The sequence below is a fragment of the Cucurbita moschata genome, unplaced genomic scaffold (assembly GCF_002738365.1).
Source record: "Cucurbita moschata cultivar Rifu unplaced genomic scaffold, Cmos_1.0 Cmo_Scf00011, whole genome shotgun sequence".
NCBI classification, from domain to species: domain Eukaryota; kingdom Viridiplantae; phylum Streptophyta; class Magnoliopsida; order Cucurbitales; family Cucurbitaceae; genus Cucurbita; species Cucurbita moschata.
Genome location: NW_019268527.1, coordinates 1,531,746 through 1,552,724, shown reverse-complemented (window position 1 = coordinate 1,552,724; position 20,979 = coordinate 1,531,746). Strand labels below are relative to the sequence as shown.

General features: G+C 40.0%; 1 protein-coding gene across 3 annotated transcripts in view; it reads left to right on the top strand.

Moving 5' to 3' along the window:
- The first annotated feature begins 7,402 nt into the window (after window positions 1–7,402).
- Window positions 7,403–20,979, top strand: part of LOC111449785 (flavonoid 3',5'-methyltransferase-like) — a 15,213-nt gene continuing 1,636 nt past the window's right edge. Inside the window, exons 1-6 of one of the 3 annotated variants that reach the window (XM_023089825.1) lie at window positions 7,412–7,509; window positions 7,704–7,789; window positions 7,952–8,096; window positions 8,325–8,456; window positions 8,582–8,865; window positions 17,142–17,472. In XM_023089825.1, coding sequence (XP_022945593.1) covers window positions 7,459–7,509; window positions 7,704–7,789; window positions 7,952–8,096; window positions 8,325–8,456; window positions 8,582–8,865; window positions 17,142–17,145 — 702 coding nt within the window. In that variant the 5' untranslated portion in view covers window positions 7,412–7,458 and the 3' untranslated portion in view covers window positions 17,146–17,472. Of the gene's footprint in view, window positions 7,510–7,703; window positions 7,790–7,951; window positions 8,097–8,324; window positions 8,457–8,581; window positions 8,866–17,141; window positions 17,473–19,530; window positions 19,596–19,788; window positions 19,875–20,036; window positions 20,182–20,727; window positions 20,860–20,979 lie in introns of those variants that run through there. The other 2 variants (XM_023089826.1, XM_023089827.1) reach the window with 2 other exon arrangements.

The window sequence follows — 20,979 nt, the reverse complement described above, 5'->3', positions numbered from 1 at the left end:
CGTAACCCAAAGAAGTTCAGCAGCAGTTGTGGCAAGAGCACGATACTCAGATTCACAGCTGGAGCGTGAGACAGTAGGTTGCTTTTTGGCACTCCAAGAAACGAGATTGTTACCAAGATAAATAGAATAGCCGGATGTAGAACAACGAGGGACAACTAGCCCAGTCAGCATCCGAATAAGCGACTAGAGTACTAGGAACAGTGGATGGACGAAAGGTAAGACCAAAGTGGAGTGTTCCTTTGACATAGCGAAGAATACGTTTGACAGCAAGAAAGTGATCTGCAGTAGGGGCATGCAAGAATTAACTGACAGAATTGACAGCATAGGCAATATCTGGACGCGTAATAGTCAAGTACTGAAGAGTGCCAACAAGAGATATGTAGAAAGTAGGATCAGAGAAAGGAGAATCATCAGTAGTCAGGTGTTGAGAAACAACCATGGGAGTGTGAACTGGTTTGCTATCGAGCAACTGAGCACGAGTAAGAATATCTCGAGCATATTTTAAATGACTAATAAAGAGTCCATCAAAAGTGGGTGAAGCTTCAAGACCAAGAAAGTAACTGAGAGAACCCAAATCTTTCGTAGCAAACTCAGAATGAAGCTTGCGAGTAAAGCTGTCAATAAGAGATGAGTTGTTGCTGGTTACAATAATGTCATCAACATAAAGAAGCAAATAGATAAGGTTAGATTGCTGATGAGAGACAAAAAGGGACGTGTCAGCGCGACTGCAAGAAAATCCAAGTGTGAGAAGAAATGAGCTAAAACGCTGAAACCAAGCACGAGGAGCTTGCTTTAAGCCATAGAGAGCTTTCTTTAATAGACAAACATGAGTGGGAAATCGAGGATCAATATACCAAGGAGGTTGTTCCATATGAACACGTTTAATAAGAGTTCCATTGAGAAAAATATTCTTGACATCAAGTTGTCGAAGAGGCTATTTATTTGTGACTGCAATAGAAAGCATAACACGGATAGTGGTAGCTTTGACAACCGGACTGAAAGTGTCAGTGTAGTCAAGACCAGGAACCTGAGTATAACCTTTGGCAACAAGACGAGCCTTGAAACGCTCGATGGATCCATCAGGCAAATATTTAATACGAAACACCCATTTAGAGCCCACGATGTTGGTGTTGGCAAGGCGAGGAACCAAAGTCCAAGTATCATTTTGTTGTAACGCTCGAATTTCTTCATCCATGGCAGCCACCCAAGCAGGATTCTTAGCCGCAGATTTGAATCCTTTTGGCTCAGTGGATGCAAGAAGAGCAAAAAGAAGTCCAGATGAGCCCAAAATACCAAGATTTGCTGGATGACGAGTCTTGAATATACCAGCTTTGGCTCGTGTGATCATAGGATGAGTGCCCAAAGAAGATAAATCAATAGGAGGTTCAATAGAGGTCGAATTAGAAGTCGAGGGTAGCAAAGTGGCACCTGCAAGAGAAGTATCAACCTGCACAGACTCATCTACAAGGTCAGAACAAATATCACACGGGGATGAACTGGATTGAGGAATGTGCGGTGATGAAGTGGTAGGGGGTGATGAATCAATATAATGAAGATGTGGTTCCAAGAAATTTGAAATAGAAATAGAGGAAAGAGGTTGGGCCTGGGAGCCAGGGATAGTAGGAAAGTGAGTTTCATCAAATTGAGCATGGTAGGTGATATATAGCTTAGTGGTGGCCGGATCAAGACAACGGAACCCTTTATGAGCAGGACTATAACCCAAAAAAATACAAGGAATGCTGCGGGGAGAAAGCTTGTTAGGCATATAATCACGCAAATAAGGATAAACATGACAACCAAAGGGATGAAAATTATCATAATGTGGAGTGTAGCCATAAAGGAGGTCAAAGGGTGACTTACCTCCAAGAAGTGGAGTAGGCAACCGGTTGATAATATAAGCTGCAGTGCTGAAGGCGTCAACCCAAAACCGAAGAGAAAGATGAGAGTGAAAGAGAAGGGCCAAGCCAGTCTCAGTCACATGACGATGTTTTCTCTCAGCACGACCATTTTGAGCAGGTGTATATGAACAAGAGAGTTGATGGTGGATGCCAGAATTACGTAAATGAGTTTTAAAGCAAGTACTAGTAAATTTGGTACCACCATCGCTTTGAAATACCTTGATACGAGAAGAATATTGATTTTCCACAAATTTTTGAAATTGAAGAAAAATATCAAAAAAAATCATATTTAAATTTTAAAGGGTAAAACAAAGTGAATCGAGAATAATCATCAATAAAAATAACATAATAAAGAAAACCCGAATTTGATTTGACGGGAGAAGGACCCCAAAGATCACAATGAATAAGATCTAACACATGAGACGACCTACGTTTATTGCGGGAATAAGGCAATCGATGACTTTTCGCAAGCTGACAAGTATTACATAATGATGGAAAAGGCAATAAAGACGTAAGAGAAAGATGACATTTTCTATTTAAAAAGGAAATAACCGAATGATTCACATGACGTAGACGAACATGCCATAAATCATATGAAGCACGTAAAGATTTGTTTCTAAGGGCTGAAATAAAGGCAGAGTTGCCGCGCTCTAGCACATATAACCCTCCATCTCTTTTACCGGTTGCCACCACCCTTCCTGTTTGATGATTCTGGATAGTAATAAGATTATTAGTAAATGTAACGGAGAGAGGAAAGTCAGACGTTAATTTACTTATGGAAAGAAGATTTTTAGTGAGGTGAGGGACAACCAAGACATCTAATAAGTGAATATTTGGAACAGGAGAAAGAGTACCGGTGTGGGTAATGGGTAGAGATGCACCGTTTCCTACGATCACAGAGTCCTTACCCGTGTAATTTTTAGACTGATCCAGAATAGATGGGTCGGCAGTCATATGGATCGAAGCACCAGTGTCCAGGAACCAATCAGCAGCATCGGGTCCAGCAATAGAACATGACGTGTTAAAGGCTTCAGCAAGGTGAGCATGAGAAGAATCAGGTCGAACATACCGTTGGTTGCAGCGGTCAGCATAATGGCCCTCTTTGCGACATATTTGGCAGTGAGGTGGTCGACGACCCTAACTTGAGTGGGTTCGTCCTCGACTAGAAGAGTTGTTTTGGTGAGAATAAGAACAACCTCACTGGTTGGTAAAGGAAGTAGGGTGGTGGGTGCGACCACGATTAGTGGCTGTGAATGCTGTAGGAGTGAGTCAGAGAACTCAAGGGAGCGCTGGAACAACTCAAAACTTTCAGTTTTAGAGACTAAATCTGCAAAATAGGGGATAGGGGCGAGAGCCATCTGAGTAGTAGAAAAAGCTAAAAATTCGGTGCCGAGTTCACGAAGGAACCAGTGCACTTTATCAATGTCCTCGACGGGTCTGCCAATGGCATGAAGTTGGTCACAAATTTTTTTGAAGGCACGGGCATACTCAGCAATAGGTTTGATGCCACGTTTCATCAACTGCAAGTCATCCTTGAGTCTCAGTTCACGAGCTTTCGACTGATGGCTGAACGTATTTCCAACGCAAGCCAAACATCACGTGCAATAGAGAGACCAACGACAACAACCATGGCTTCCTTAGTGAGAGAGGAGAGCAGGAGACAGAGAAGTCGTTGATCGGCTGCTCTCCATGCCTAATATTTGAGGTTGAGTGTTGAGGAGGTTTCTGGTTCAAAGCGAGGTGGTGGAATCATAGTTCCATCGACATAGCCCAGCATGTCTTGACTCTCAAGGAGAGGGAGAAGTTGGCTTTTCCAAAGAAGATAATTGGAGGAAGAAAGTTTGATGGTGATCATATGGATTAGAGTATTGAAAGGAAGAAGATGATAAGAAGATTCAGAAGCCATAGAGAAGAAAGGATCAGGGCCTTTAAACCAAAAAGGGCTCTGATATCATGAGAATGTTTGTTGAATCCACCATGCTTTAAATGGGGTGAGAGTTCTCTTATTTACAATCATTTACAGAATACAGAAATATGGTAAATTACAAATAATATGGAAATAGCAAAAGGAAAGAATAATAAATGAATACAATATATTTGCCTTTAATAAAAGGGCAAATATGGTAACCCGTAATGTAAGGCAAATATAGATATTTGCCTTATAATGAACGGTCAACTATCCTTAACATAATGCATATATCAACCTTTAGCACATGGTCTGTGGTGCAATGTCTGTACACCCATGTCGTTTGACACTGTCTTTGAAGACTAATTTCAAAGAAAGTCACCTGGACACTCGTCTTGCAACACTCAGCCTTAGTGTGACACAATATGTGCCACAAGGTAGCTCACTTAGGTCACATGGTCTAGGGATGGTGGAGAGCTGACATCATGCCTCCCCCTAAGGTACATTCTGAGGCATTTTTTGGTATGACAGGAGTAGACATGATTTTGGTGAACGGTCATACGATCTCATGGACCATCTATCCGGTGTCTGATTGACACCAAATTTGACGAGCTTCAAACTTAACTCTAGAGTCGCATGCTCAAGCTCCTTTTGGAATCCCGACTTTTGAGGTTAAAGCTTGGGGCCCTACCTGGCCTTTTAACACGCCTATCTTTGACCCTTTTGTTTACTTGTTACCTCTATCTTGTTTATGCCTTAGTTTGACTCAAATGCACATCTATTTGGTTTGTTAGATGACCATCCTCCTCGGTCACATCATGACACTTGTCTATCTTGGCGCTCATATAGCTAGATGGACGCCACTTGAGTGTCGCCGCCTTGTCTATCACCATGTTACACTTACTTATCACACCATGTTACAGTTGTGACAATTTCTCATTTGTCTTAAGAATTAGGTTAAAGATGAATCAGGATACCATGAGTCACGAGCTTGCATCGTGTGTGCCCCTTGAGAGACGGACTAAACAAGCTCGATTCTTTTGTGTTAGTCTAAATTTTATCTCACATTTGACATTATTTTACTTTACAATAATATTGTTCTCTTGGTCTAATTTTACTAGTATCATTAGCCCAATTTCCGCATTAAAAATTTATAATTTTACCTATAACATGACTATATATATCCTAATTTGATAATAATCTTTTTTATTTTATCGGCTTTTTTTTAAAAGATTTGTTCATTTAGCTTTTTCATACACGGAAGTACTTTTGACGTTAAGCCGATACACACCTCAACTATTTTGAGTTATTAAAGAAATTATTATGTCAATCGTATCCCACATGGTCACAACTGCGAGCACTCGATATAATCAATGTAATGATGTCATCGGTACTCTTTTGTCACCAACCGACCCTTTACTTTTCAACCTCCCCATTTTCATTTAATTTAGTTTTGGAAATTCATTGTATTTCAATCTTGTTCGTTCTTTTATTTAAATCTGTCAACTTTCAAATCTCATTTCTTTCGATCACTCCTACCTCCAAGTCTATTGCAATTCTCTACTTGAGAGCTTCTTTAAATGTAGTCAGGTTTGCAAGTTAGCGGTAAAATAGAACCAAATTCTTAGGTACAACTTCTTCTAAATTTATGTGAGATCCCACGTCACCCTCGGTAAGAAAAGAAAGATAGATCTCTTGTCCTCTCAACCGCAGGAACAGGGAACGAATCCTCCAATAATGGAATGGGTTCACAATGACAGACCTAATCAGCCCCCTCATCACTGACCGCTATTTTTTCTTGATGGGAGTGAACAATGTTTTTTCTGGCGTTCCTTTCTGACAAGCATGAGAGCGATGGTTTTCCAAGATCGGCGGGTTGGAGAGGGAAATGAAGCATTTCTTACAAGGGTGTGAAAATCAGACGCGTTTTAAAATTGTGAGGCTGATGACGATAAGTAACGGACTGAAGTAGACAATATCTATTAGCTTGGATTTGAAAAATTACAATTTCCCCACTCACGTAATTATTTTATCATAAATAATAATAATAATAATAATAGTTTTTGTACCAGCGTTTGAAATTATGCCCAAAATATATTTTTAATTAATTAATTATCTAATTCAAATAATTTAAATGTTTTTAAAATTAAATTTTTATGAATGTTACCAACTAAACCTCATATTTTGTAAATTTTTAATAATTAATGCAATTTTCCATTTATTTTATTTTTTATTTTTTTGTAAATATTATTTATTTGCAAGGCCTTAAAAAGGACTCAGGCATGCATTAAATTTGATTTTTGTCGTATTATTAAGGCTATTAATTGAACACAGAAGGGTTGCAATCAATATGTGGGGATCACTTTCTCCAAGCCTATATCAAGCGAACACGACGACCTTTCGAATTCGGAGAAACATGAATTGAGTTTTTGGACCTCTTAATCAACGTCGTGATAGTACTAGGTCAGTATGAAAAATATCACTCGATATTAGTCAATTCTAAGAGATGCGTAATATCATTTCATTGAGAGGGAGGATCCCGTGCTTGTTAAGCTACTAGTTTCATGTAGTCCCTCGCCCTTCCTGGAAGCATTTTGAACGAGGAATAGTTTAGGATCCATTAATTGTACCCATATGAGGTCTCTTTATGACACGATATTTTAGGGCACAACTTTGCTACTCCATCTCCAGACAGATCATTATGGATAACTGTAGTCTCGTATTCCTGCGATAGGTCCACTAATGGGAGCTACTGGCTTAATTACCAATCTCCATACTGTTATATAACTCGTGAGGAATGACCTTTGTAACTATTGTCACACTACAAACGCTCGCCCCTCTTTAAAACAAGTTCATGATTAGGGGTGAACTAGCGAGCTCGTTCGTAGTCCCTATTATGAGATTCTTGTGAATTTTCGTGCTACATACTTCTTAAATTATTGGCCATGTTTGTTATATTGTTATGCTTTATACCCGTGAGATATTATGACATACCATGTACCATAAACAACAATATTATAAAAAACTAAAAATTTTTATTTGGCCTGACTTTCCAAATTTTCAATAATATCATTAATTAAACAAAAAAAACTTTGAATTTTTAATAGTATTTTTTAAATACCCTTAACTAAAAAAAACATTAATATCTTTCTAATTAAAAAAAAAACTCTTATTATTAATATCATATTTAAAAAATATATAAAAATTTAGTTTAAAAAATATTCTTATTACTAATATCATGTTTATAAAATATTAATAAAAATTTAAAACCGCTTTAATATCTTTAATTTTTATAAAAAAAAAATTTATTGTCAATAAAAAAATAAAAATAGTTTATTTACATTTTATAGATTATTTTTAAACTTTTTAATAAAATTTTTGAAATTAAAGATATTTTAAAAATTAAAATGATATTTACTTATATATTTTTCTAAAAATTAATAGTAAATTAAAAAGATATTTTTGAAATAAATATTATATTTCCCCAAAACTAATAGTAAATAAAGACCCTTTAAAAAATATGGACAGACAGAGTGCAACCGGTTATTATTTTTTATTTATTTATGAATTTAGCTATATTATAAATAACCCCCTGCGTAACAAAAACGTCGAAGTAAGTCACTAACTGAATCCTGTTTTTTGCAGAGCAAGGTCATGGCCGACGATTCTAAGAAGAACATCCTTCAGTGCCCTGCTCTTCTCCAGGTTCGTTCCGGTTCCTAACTGAATCCTGTTCGTGATTTTATTTCAATTCTGATGACTAATTAATAATCTCTGCACTGCGCCTTCATTATGTTAATTACTCGCGATTGTTCTAAGATGAATTAGTTTAATCAAACACTGTTCATAAAAATCGCTGAAGATTAGAGAAGTTTAAGAGTACTTGTATTTGATTGCAGTACATACTGGAAGAGAATTCGTATCCGAGAGAGCATGAACAGTTGAAGGAACTCAGAGAAACCACGTTAGAAACGTTCAAGTCCCGGTGAGATTCCGGTTCTTCTTCCGATTTAGATTTTTGCGATTTCAATCCATTTGGATTCGATTAGGAAAGACTTAGAACGATCGATTCGGCTGGATTGAGTTCGATAATCGTGTACGAGAGTGTTTAATGATTTTGGAAGGAAATTTGGGGATTGAGTTGCAGGAGCGTGATGAGCGTACCGGCGGATCAAGGATTGTTTTTATCAATGCTTCTGAAATTGATGAACGCAAAGAAAACGATCGAGATCGGCGTATTCACTGGCTATTCGCTCCTTACCACTGCGCTAGCACTGCCCGCTGATGGTCAGGTACGGCCTAGATTCCCCCTCAATGTTCATCGCCATCATCCGCTGCTTAATTTCGGTTCAATTAGTTTAAACTATCATTTTCCACTAATTCCTTTCCTTTTTCTTTCCTCAAATGCTTAAATTTAGTTTATGATATTAAATAAAACTTAAAATTACTTGGTTTCAATGTCAATTTTGATCCAAATTCATATATATTTTATTATTTTGTTTGTTTATTTGCTATGGTAGATTACTGCTATTGATATAAGCAGAGAATCATTCGAGGTTGGCTTACCGTTCATAAAAAAGGCCGGAGTTGATCATAAGATCAATTTTGTAGAATCACAAGCATTGATCGTCCTCAACGATCTCCTCAATGACGTAAGTTGTTATGTTCAAGGAAAAAGAAAATTACATAAATGATTGTCGTACATTTCATTTAAAATACAATAAATTCATGGTTGGTACCGAATTAAATATTATGTATTTTTTTTCTTGTTGAACAGGGAAAAGAAGGAGAATTTGATTTTGTGTTTGTGGATGCTGATAAAGGAGAGTACATTAAATATCACGAATTGCTTATGAAATTGGTGAAAGTCGGTGGAGTAATTGCTTATGACAATACCCTATGGTTTGGAACAGTGGCACAGAGTGACGACGTTGTTGATGAGAAATTAAAGGCTAGTAGAAACCATATACGAGAACTTAATGCTTTTCTTGTTAATGACTCGCGCGTTGAGATAGCTCTACTCTCCGTTGGAGATGGCATCACTCTCTGCAGACGTATTGAGTAAGTTTTTTTATTTTTTTTATCTTTAAATTTTTCTAATAGATGATTTGTTATTTATTATCATGCAAAATTTATAGATGTTTGTTTAAGATGAAAATACCTAGGTCTCGATTTTACAAAAATATAGAAAAAAATGTCGTAAATTGTAAAAAAAAAAAATATAATAAATAAATTATTAAGCAAATAGTTTAGACTTTTTTAAATATGTGAAAATAATTAGTAGAGAAAGAGAGAGATAAATGAAGAGAGGGAAATTAATGGGATGAAATTATTTACTCATTCTATATGTGGGCCCCATTTTTTAACTCATCATATGAAATAGTTTAATTTATCAATGGCCAATCAAAAATTAAAGAAAAATAAAATGATATTTTCTCTCTCCTCTCGGTTCTGAACAAAAACTACCTTTTACCTTTTTCCCTTTGCCCGTCGACTCGAGTGACCTTTCTTCTTGCAAGACCAACACTCTATCTATGTTTTTAATATCCTTCTGCACTCACTTTGTGCTTATTCTTTTTTTGAAACTTGATTGAGCAGTCATTTTTCGTATCTGTGGTGCGCCCTATCACTCTAAATCGAAGCGATGGAAGCACCACTCTCTTTATATGCTTTCGCTGTCTGGCGTATTCTCGTTACCATGGAAACTGTGGTTAGCATTTCCACAATGCTCTTCTACAGCTTCTTCAATTACATAGATAACAACTCCTCTCCCTTCAGTCTCGTTGCTTCGCTCCTCTCCTTCTTTGTTGAAAACATCTCTTTCACTTTGTCTTTGTCTTCTCTATATCGAAGATCACACCGTGCCTCCCCCAGTCCTTTCCTTCCTCGTTTTCCTCTCCCTCTCCTATTAACCACCACAAATCCTCATGCCTCACCACCCACACATGATATATTTCCATCTCGAGTGCTCAGTGACACAATCGCGCTTTCGAAGGCAGCGGACTAGCGATTGTGCGGCACTCACTTTCTAGCGACAAGTGAGTTCAGCCTATTTGTTCTTGCGTCGCCTACGGCCAAGCGACGTACGGTCAAGCCTCTAGCCTCGGTTTTAAAAGAAGGTTTTAGAAAACGAGGAGAGAGAGAGATTTTAGAAAGAGAGGTTTTAGAAAGAGACGTTATATAAGCAAGCAAGAGAAAGATAACAACGGCTTAGCATATATAACCTTGGGTAGGGAGAAGTTGACGACTAGTCATATCCCCCTATAGTACATTCTAGGCCATTTTAGTTCTGGCAGGCCTAGACATGATATTTTTGAGGTGTCATACGCTTTAGAATTACAAAGGGAAAAACACTAGAATGAAAAGACATGACAAGGGTTTGGCTTGTCATGGGCATGCGGCCATGGGCAACATGCCCTGGACAAGCATGACCGTGACATCCTCCCCCACCTAATTGGCTGACGTCCCTGTCAACCGACTACTTTCATACCTTGTGATGTGGGTGGCGGCGGAGTTCAGATCTTCGGCTCGTTCCCAGCTTGTTTCCTCTGTAGGGAGATTCTTCCATTTGACAAGGAATTCCCGAATCGTCCGTACAGGTCTTCCTATCTTCCTAACCTTGTCGGCTAGGATCTCTTCCACTTCCTTTGTTTCCTTTTGCTTCAGATCGATGTTCGGTCTTGTGGTTGCATTTCGTTGGTCGTCGTCTGGATCAGGGTGATAAGGCTTCAAGTTGCTCACATGAATGACGGGGTGGATTTTCATCCACGCGGGTAGTGCAACTCTGTAGGAGGTAGCCCCGATCTTTTTAAGGACTTCAACCGGGCCTTCGTACTTACGAACTAGTCTCTGGTCCTTTCGGCTGCGAAATCTGATCTGTTCCGGTCTCAGCTTGATAAGGACTTGATCTCCTGCACGGAAATGAAGGGGGCGACGCTTCTTGTCCGCCCATTTCTTCATATGTTTGGAAGCCTTCTCTAAATATGCCCGGGCTATATCCGTCGTCTGCTTCCATTCCCTTGTAAAGTTGTGAGCTTGGGGGTTTGTTCCTGCATAAGGATGATCAATAATATGGGGTAAGGCTGGTTGTCGTCCACTTACAATTTCGAAGGGACTCTTCCCTGTAGATGAGCTGGTTTGACAATTGAAGCAAAATTGGGCGACATCTAACAATTGTATCCAGTTCTTTTGGCGAGCGTCGACGAAGTGACGTAAGTATTCTTCGAGCAAGCAATTGAACCGTTCTGTCTGTCCATCGGTTTGAGGGTGATAACTCGAGGAGATGTTTAAGGTTGTTCCCAAGAAAGCGAATAACTCAGTCCAGAATGTCCCAATGAATCTGCCATCCCTATCATTGATGATGCTTGACGGAATGCCCCATAACTTTACAGCGTGTTTGAAAAACAGTTGGGCTGTGAGTTCCGCCGAGCATAATTTGGGAGTGGGGATGAATGTCGCATATTTGGAGAATCGGTCTACAATAACCAAGATGGCGTCATATTCCCCGACCTTTGGGAGGTGTGTTATGAAGTCCAGGGATACACTTTCCCAGGGTCTTGTTGGCACAGGTAGAGGTTCCAAGAGTCCAGAGACTTTGGCTTTCTCGACCTTATCCTGTTGGCAGATGAGGCACGTCTTGGTGTATTGCATGATGTCGTCTCGCATGTTTGGCCAGAAGTACCCCTTCTTTATTAGGGCGTATGTTCTTTGCCACCCAGGATGTCCGACCTACAAGGTATCATGACATTCCTGAATGAGCTTCTTCCTCAGCTCCCCTGTTCTTGGGACGTACAATCTGTTTCCTTTGGTTATCAGGAGGTCCCCTTCAACCCAAAACTGCCGTGTCTTTCCAGCCTTAGCTAGTTCGACAACAGCTTTGGCCGATGGGTCTTTGTGTAAATGTTCCTTGATGATGTCGCGCATCGATCCATCGATCTTACTTGAATGAATATGGGCTAACATGCACAGGGCCGCATGTTCGCCCTTCCGACTCAGCGCGTCGGCTGCTTGATTACTCTTTCCTGCTTTGTGTTCGAACTTGAAGTCGAATTCGGCCAACGACTCCTGCCACCGGGCTTGTTTTGCTGTTAATTTTGGTTGATCAAAGAAGTGGCAAGTGGCGCTGTTATCCGTCTTCACTACGAACTGTGATCCTAAGAGATACTGTCTCCAGACTCGAAGGCAATGGACTACGGCTAACATTTCTTTCTCGGAGACAGTGTATCTTCGTTCGGCATCGTTGAGCTTTCGACTTTCGTAAGCGATGGGGTGGCCTTCTTGAATAAGGACTCCCCCGAGAGCAAAGTCGGAAGCATCGGTTTCTACTTCAAATGGCTTTGTGACGTCTACCAACTCGAGGACAGGACCCCTCGTCATGGTTGTTTTCAGATTTTCAAAGGCCATTTGACAATCATTCGACCACAACCAAGGGTGGTCTTTCTTCAACAGCTCTGTCAATGGGGCGGCTCGTCGTGAAAACCCTTCGACGAACCGCCTATAGTAATTGGCTAGTCCTAAGAAGGACCGCAACTCAGATACGGAAGTAGGAACCTTCCATTCTTGGATAGCTTTTATCTTGTCGCTATCCATGCTAATTTGTCCACATCTGACAACATGTCCAAGGAAGTTGATGCATGTTTGTGCGAATGCACATTTCTCTTTCTTCACATACAGCTGGTTCTGCCGGAGCTTGTCAAACACTAACTTCAAATGCACTTTGTGTTCCTCGAGGGTTGTGCTGTAAACAACAATGTCGTCGAGGTACACTATGACGAATTGATCCAGGTATTTGTAGAAAACCTGGTTCATCAACGTGCAGAACGTAGCTGGGGCGTTTGTCAAGCCAAAGGGCATTACTAGGAATTCGAAGGCCCCATATCTAGTTACGCACGTCGTCTTGGGTTCGTCCCCTGCGGCAATGCGGACTTGATAATATCCTGATCGTAAGTCCAACTTCGTGAAGTACTTGGCCCCATGAAGTTGGTCGAACAAGTCAGATATTATCGGCAGAGGATATTTGTTGCATACGGTTACCTTGTTTAAGGCTCTATAGTCTATGCACAGACGCAACGTCCCATCCTTCTTCTTCTGGAACAGTACAGGGGCTCCATAAGGGGCCTTTGCCGGGCGAATGAATCCCGCCTTCAACAACTCATCCAGTTGTTTCCTCAATTCGGCTAGCTCGGGTGGAGCCATCCGGTATGCGTTCTTCGCTGGCGGCTTAACCCCGGGAAGGAGTTCGATTTCGTGGTCAATGCCTCGACGAGGGGGTAGTGTTTGTGGTAAACTCTCCGGCATTATGTCGGTATAGCTGTCTAGTACTTCCTTGATTTCCTCTGGGACAGTCTCTTCGGTGGTTGCTTCTTCTATCAGTGGTATGGCCATGAATGTAGGTTCCTCTCGTGCAAGTCCCCTTTTCAGTTGTATGGCCGAGATCATTCGAAGACTACCCGGTTGCTTGATGCTTGCAGGTATTACTGTGGGATTACGATCGGTGATCACCAAGCATTTTGCCAATGGCATTGGGATGACCTTGTGTTCTAGGAGGAACTCCATCCCAAGTACCACGTCGAAGTCGTCCATGCGAACCACGACAAGGTCTAGCTCTCCAGTCCAATCCTCTATTTTGAAGGGGACTCTCTTAGAAACTCCCACAATAGGCAAGGCCTTGGAGTTGACAGCTTTCATTTTCCCCGGATCTTTTCCTATGGTGAGTCCCAATCTTCTGGCTTCTTGATCGGCAATGAAGTTGTGGGTTGCTCTAGAGTCTATCAAAGTGCTCTTGCTCGGTTGAGAGTTTATTGTGGCATCCACGAACATGAGCCCTTTCTCCATTACCTCCTTCGGTTCGACTTCCCGTTGGAGGGCTGACAAGAATTTGAGTCCGCCCATTCGGGGGTTGTCGTGATCTTCCTTCTTGTCTAGCAAAGTCTCGACCCTTGCTTCATTGCTCTCTTGAATGGACACTTGAAGTGCAGTGAGAGAGGCCCGGTGAGGACAGTAGGATACCTTGTGGGGGCCTTTACACAGCATGCATTGCAAAGGCGTCGTCGGGTGGTTCCTTTGATGGTAAGGCCCTCGAGATGTCCCCGCTTGATTGTTCTGAGGAGGTCTATCCGTCCATCCATTCGGTCTGTTGGGGCTTCCATTTCGCTGGCCCGGTGGTCTGTATGGTTTGCCCCCATTGTTTGGGGCTGGTGTCGCTCTTCTCTGGGATCCTGCTTCGTTCCCACAGTCTACGAGTCTCTCGGCGCAGGCCATTGCGGCAGCTAGGGTTTGGACCCTGTTCTCATGTATCTTTGTTTTGGCCCACGGCTGTAGACCATTTATGAAGAAGAACACCTTGTCCTTCTCTGCTGTGCCCCTGATATCCAGCATCAGGGTTGAGAACTGTCTGACGTAGTCCCGTATGTTTCCAGTGTGTTTCAGGGCTACTATTTTCTCTATTGCTATATGTCCTGCGTTTTCGAGGAGGAATTGTTCCCTCAACTCTCTCTTGAGGTCCTCCCATGAGTCGATGGTGCACAATCCATCCTCGATGTCTTGCACCTTCGTACGCCACCACAGTTTGGCGTCGTCTATGAGGTACATCGCGGCTACAGTCACCTTCTTGTCGTCGGTACAAGCCGTTGTGGCTTTGAAGTACTGTTCGACGTCAAAGATGAAGTTCTCCAACTCTTTGGCATCTCGATTCCCTTTGAAGGCTCTAGGGTCTGGGAACCTTAGTTTGTTGGATCCTGTACTAGTTTGTCCAGCCGCGACACCTTCCACGGCTTTCATGGTAATTTCAATTCGAGTGCTCATGGCGGCCATCCTTTCTTGGAGGTCGTCGACTGTTGTTCTGAATTCATCAGCCAATCCATTGAACAAACTCATCATTGTGTTTTGTAGTACATCGAACTCTTCACCACGTCCCTCTTTGTGTGCGACAGAGCTATCCGGACTATCAGACGGTTTTGGGCTGCTCGTAGGAGCAACTCTTTCTTCGAGCGAGGTCACTCGAAACAATAGTTCTGCGATTGGCAACTCATCCAGGCGGTTGCCCATTGCGTCGACTTGGACGACTTTCTCACTCAGTTCGGTCACCCGTGTTTCCAGGAAACGGAGGGTGTCAGGGACTTCTTTGAGGAACAGCATTTCCTCCTCTATTAGCGTAAGCCGGTCGGCTTGTGCTTTGGGTGTCGACTTTGTCGTCGACATGGTCTCGGTCTGTATGACGTTACGGAGCTAACAAAGCTCTGATACCACTTGACACAATCGCACTTTCGAAGGCAGCGGACTAGCGATTGTGCGGCACTCACTTTCTAGCGATAAGTGAGTTCAGCCTATTTGTTCTTGCGTCGCCTACGGCCAAGCGACGTACGGTCAAGCCTCTAGCCTCGGTTTTAAAAGAAGGTTTTAGAAAACGAGGAGAGAGAGAGATTTTAGAAAGAGAGGTTTTAGAAAGAGACGTTATATAAGCAAGCAAGAGAAAGATAACAACGGCTTAGCATATATAACCTTGGGTAGGGAGAAGTTGACGACTAGTCATATCCCCCTATAGTACATTCTGGGCCATTTTAGTTCTGGCAGGCCTAGACATGATATTTTTGAGGTGTCATACGCTTTAGAATTACAAAGGGAAAAACACTAGAATGAAAAGACATGACAAGGGTTTGGCTTGTCATGGGCATGCGGCCATGGGCAACATGCCCTGGACAAGCATGACTGTGACACTCAGCCCACGACTTAACCGTGCACAAGCCTAACTCGGTTGGTCACTTGTTAGTTGTCACAATCAGATTCTTGTGACAGCAGAACAACAATTGTGCAACACTTCTTTTAACCTAGTGAGCAAGTCAATCATATGGAAATTGTAAGTCACGAATAATTCAGACGTATAATCGAGTCTCGGTCACGTTTGAGAGAAAATATTTTGGAAAACGTGTGCGAGAAAATGCAATGAAAATAATTTGTAAGAAAGCAATATTATAGGCTAAAAACAAATAAGCAACCACCACGATTTGATAACACACACATAACCTAGGTAGGAAGAATTTACGATTAGCCACAACCCTATAATACATTTTGGGGTGTTCTAGCCTTGACTAATGTAGACATGATTTTGGTGAATAGTGATGCACCCCACGTTGACACCATAGAAATAGAAAAGACCTAACTATACATGAAAGTAAAAGGGGTTTGGAGCGGGCATGTGGCCATGGACAACACGTCCTAGACAGGCATGATTGTGTCATCTTCCCCATTTAATTGGTTGATGTCCCTATCAATTGACTCTTCACAAACTCAGCGATATAGGATGAGGTTGATTTCAAGTCTCCTGTGACATCCTCCCCACTCAATTGGTTGATGTCTCTATCAACTTACTCTTCACACACTCAACAATATAGGATGAGGTTGATTTCAGGTCTCCTGTGACATCCTCCCCCACTTAATTAGTTGACGTCCCTATCGACCGACTCTTCACAAACTTAGGAATATAGGATGAGATTGATTCCAGGTCTCTCGACGGGCTTTCAGCTGATTTATGCTTTGAGGAGTCTCTTCAAATATGTCGGGAACTGTTGAAAATCACTTCTCATTCCTCGACTCTATGCCCCTTTCTCTATCAGAATTTCTCTACTTTTTTCGCGGTGGAATTCTTCTTTATGGCAAGAGGTTGTACCACCTCTTTCTGCTTAGTGTGTTCTTGGTTAGGATAGTAATGTTTCAAGTTGTCAACAATAGGGCAAGTCCACATCTATGGGAGCAATTGAATTCTATATAATCATTATATGTTGAAATGTACGTTATTATGTAAGTATATCGATGAACATATTATGAGTCATGATCATGAAATTCTAGTAGAATAGTAATGTTGACGGTGCATGTATATGATTCATGTCATGATATGGTGCTATGATACTACTCTTACGGATAGAAATGCTAGCCATGCAAGAAATTATGATATTACATGAATAGGCATATGACAATATGTCACGAATTATTTTGTGTCTTCTTATTTGATGGTACCTCATGCATATATATGTTTACGAGCTATGATAATTAGAGGATATGAAGAGGTGGTGATATGACCCTTGACGTTTTTGTAACGTTGCGATTTTCTGTTTAAACTTGATAATATGGTCACGAGAGAGAGAGAGAGAGAGAGAGTGACGATATGACCGTCCTAAATTTTAGTGGCGGTATGACCAATAGAGGAAAGTTATGGAAGAAAAGTCTTCAAGCATAACATGCTCGTATGTATTTGCATTTTTCGACCTTAATAATTATGTCATTTACTAGGTATTTTTATTTATAATATTTAACCCCTTTAGAAAAATGTTTCATTTTTTCAGGTAAGAACAAGTGCAAGCAGGGTGGATGATGACGACGTCTGTTGCACAACCATGAAAATCATATGGATTTTAGATTTCTCGTATTTTCTTTTCTATCGAACCTTTGAACTAAAGAGTTTGTGTTTCATTTTGAAGAACTTATTAGTTTATTTGACTCGGACCTGTTCTAAAAAAGTCGAGGCATTTCGAATTGCCTGAGTCGATTCCATGATTATAAGTTCATTCCATACCGAGCCAGACTGGAATAATGTCTTGGTGGGGAAGTTATAAAAACCTTTCCGTACTTGTAAAATGTTATTTCTCCTCTAAATGCTAGAACTATGTTATATTAGCTTTTTAAATGTGATAAGTGTTTTGAAATTCATGTTTCATTCTATAAAAAGAAAATTATAAATATTTTTTTAAATAAATGTCAAGTCATGCATGTAATAGTAACACTAAAGTTTATAGATCGACGGAGGACAGTGAGTGAAGCTTTCGAGTTGAGGAAAAGAACGACCTCATTGCGTTACGCTTGACCACTATCTCATCATCTTCTAGTATCAAGGGAGGGACGAACAACGATCGAAAAATGGAAAGAACAACATTGGAGTATGTTATGGGAAGAGAGAAAAAATGGAAAGAATTCAGGCAGTCGGGTGAAGAAGAAAGGATCCATGAGTCGATGTTGGGTTGGATACTCATATCCATCTCCAACAGCCCACGACCCGCATCTCGTACGCAACTTGTGCTCGCAATCCCTTTTAGTCCAACAGACACGCATGACCTAGCTAGTCACGGCCTGTACACAACTTACGATCCAATAGACGCAACCAGTGCGCTCGAGAACATGACCCAACCCGTCCAACAACCCGCGCGCACCTCCAACCTCCTTACACGTGCGTGACGTGTCTCCTTATCGGCTCACTCAGCTCAATACCGATTTTCACATTTTTTACCCTCCCGGAGCTAATTTTGACCTTATTAAAAGAATTTAAAGTCGGTACAATTCTCATTTTCTCAATTTAACTTCAATTAAGTTAGGAGTTAGGATTTCTGAAGGTAATAGTTGAATGTGTCTAATATGTGAAGCGCCTCGACACAAGTGGAAACAAATTCAAGGGACGAAGACAAGTCGATTCGAAATTAAATAGAAACTTCGGCTAAGGCCAACTAAGTAAGTGACTTTACTATCAGCATGGTCGGAAGAGTGGTCTTATGTATGATAACACATGCCTAATGCCCCTGAACGTGTCATACATTTAATATGATTGTTATGTTTGATGATATGATATATTTTGCTATATGATATGCCAAATGTGCCAATATTAGAACGTAAATGGATGTCATACTATGACTGATGAATTATGTTATGTTATGAGATGTCATGGTGTACTATGATATAAATATGTTTGACAATGACGGGTTATGACATGTTATGATATGGCCCATGACCGCATGCCCGTTACACGCAGAAACTCTTGCCTTGTACTACTTTATGGCATTCTTTTACTGCTTTCATATTGTATTATTTCTTTCTTGTTTTCTTTAAGAGTACGACATTTCGGCGAAATCATGGCTACACCTGGTAGACATGAAATGCCTCAAAATGTACTATAGGAGGATGCGATTAGTTGTCAAATTCTATATACCCAAGAAGCTATATACTGTTTAAGCAGTTGTTGTTGCATTTTTGCTTGCATACTATATAACACCACTCTCAATCTCTCTCTCATCCTTGCTCTCAAAACTCTTTTCCGAAAACCTCTTTCCCCATTTTCTAAAATCTTCTCTTCAAATCAGGGCCCGAGGTTTGAATACACGTTGCTCGACCATAGGCAACGTGATCCAAAGTTGGCTTGACTCACTCAATGCTAAGAGTGAGTGCCGCACAATCGCCAAATCCGCTACCAAGAAACGGCTATTGTGACACACTGTGTGTAAATAAGTAATACGCATCCAACACACCGAAAAAGAAAGCAAGATCCAAGAAATAGTTATAAAAATTAGGTTTCGCCAACAATGAAACATGCTGCATATTGTTGCATTTTTCGACCATCACAATGAAGTTATTTACCGAATAGTTTTAAATACTTATCTTACATCGAATATTTTTTCAAGTAAAAGTAAAAGACCGATATACCCTTGATCGTGACCATTGATAGTTAACCGAACAGATTTAGCAATGTTTTTATTTTTGGAATTAAATATGGAATGTTTTTAATTAATTACAAATCATTTTAATTAATTTTCTACTTAAATTAGGCATTACACCATATAGTAATGATTATTTTAAAACAAAAATATAAAAGCCGTTACACATTTCCAACTCAAATCATTTAACAACTTTCCTAAAAATGTACAACGCGCTGTATGCTATAAAACGCTCTCAGGAAGTCCTTCGTTCGTTCGTTCATTGCAGAGGTCATGGCCGGCGATTCTAAGAACATCCTCCAGTGTCCTGCTCTTCTCCAGGTTTGTTCCTGTTCCTAATTGAATCTTGTTCGTGATTTTATTTCGATTCTGAGGACTAATTAATAATCTCTGCTCTGCGCCTTCATTACGTTAATTACTCGCACTTGTTCTGAGATAAATTAGTTTAATCAAACACTGTTCATAAAAATCGCTGAAGATTAGAGAAGTTTAGAGCACTTGTATTTGATTGCAGTATATACTGGAAGAGAATTCGTATCCGAGAGAGCACGAACAGTTGAAGGAGCTCAGAGAAACCACGTTAGAAACGTTCAAGTACTGGTGAGATTCCGATTCTTCTTCCGATTTAGATTTTTGCGATTTCAATCCGTTTTGATTCGATTAGGAAAGACTTAGAACGATCGATTCGGCTGGATTGAAGTCGATAATCGTGTAGGAGAGTGTTTAATGATTTTGGAAGGAAATTTGGGGATCGAGTTGCAGGAGCCTGATGAGCGTACCGGCGGATCAAGGATTGTTTCTATCGATGCTTCTGAAACTGATGAACGCAAAGAAAACGTTAGAGATCGGCGTATTCACTGGCTATTCGCTCCTTACCACTGCGCTAGCACTGCCCGCTGATGGTCAGGTACGGCCTAGATTCCCCTTCAATGTTCATCGCCATCATCCGCTGCTTAATTTCGGTTCAATTAGTTTAAACTAACATTTCCGCACTAATTCCTTTCCTTTTCTTTTCTCAAATGCTTAAATTTAGTTCATCTCTATTAAATAAATCTTAAAATTACTTAGTTTCAAGTGAATTTTCTTCAAAATTCGTTAAATAATAGTAATAACAATAGTCATGAACACATATTTCAAAAAAAAGATTAACAGAAACCAATATTTTTTAAAAATTAACTATAAACAGTTTATAAAATTTGGAGATTTGAGACTAAAATAAAATAAAATTCAAATTACATTTTGTTTTTATTTTCATTTATTACTGAGTTAAATAACAAAAGTTTTATTAATAATGGAGTTTAAATAAGTTATTTAACTTTCAATTTATTATTTAAAATTTACGTATTTAGTGATTAAAGACATGAATTTAAATAGCAAGAACAGAAAATTTTAAAATATGTATATATGTATGAAATAGAAAGGCTAAACATAATTTTGTTTGTTTGAATGGTAGATTATAGCCGTTGATGTGAATAGAGATTCATTCGAGATTGGCTTGCCATTTATAAAAAAAGCTGGAGTTGATCATAAGATCAATTTTGTAGAATCACATGGAATGCCTGTCCTCAACGACCTCCTCAATGACGTAAGTTAATGATGTTGAAGAAAAATGGCAACAATATTGATTATCTTTGTATTGAATGTTAATGTCGTTAATTCACCGTAAGTATTGAATTAAGTATTAATGTTTTTTTTTTTTTTTTTT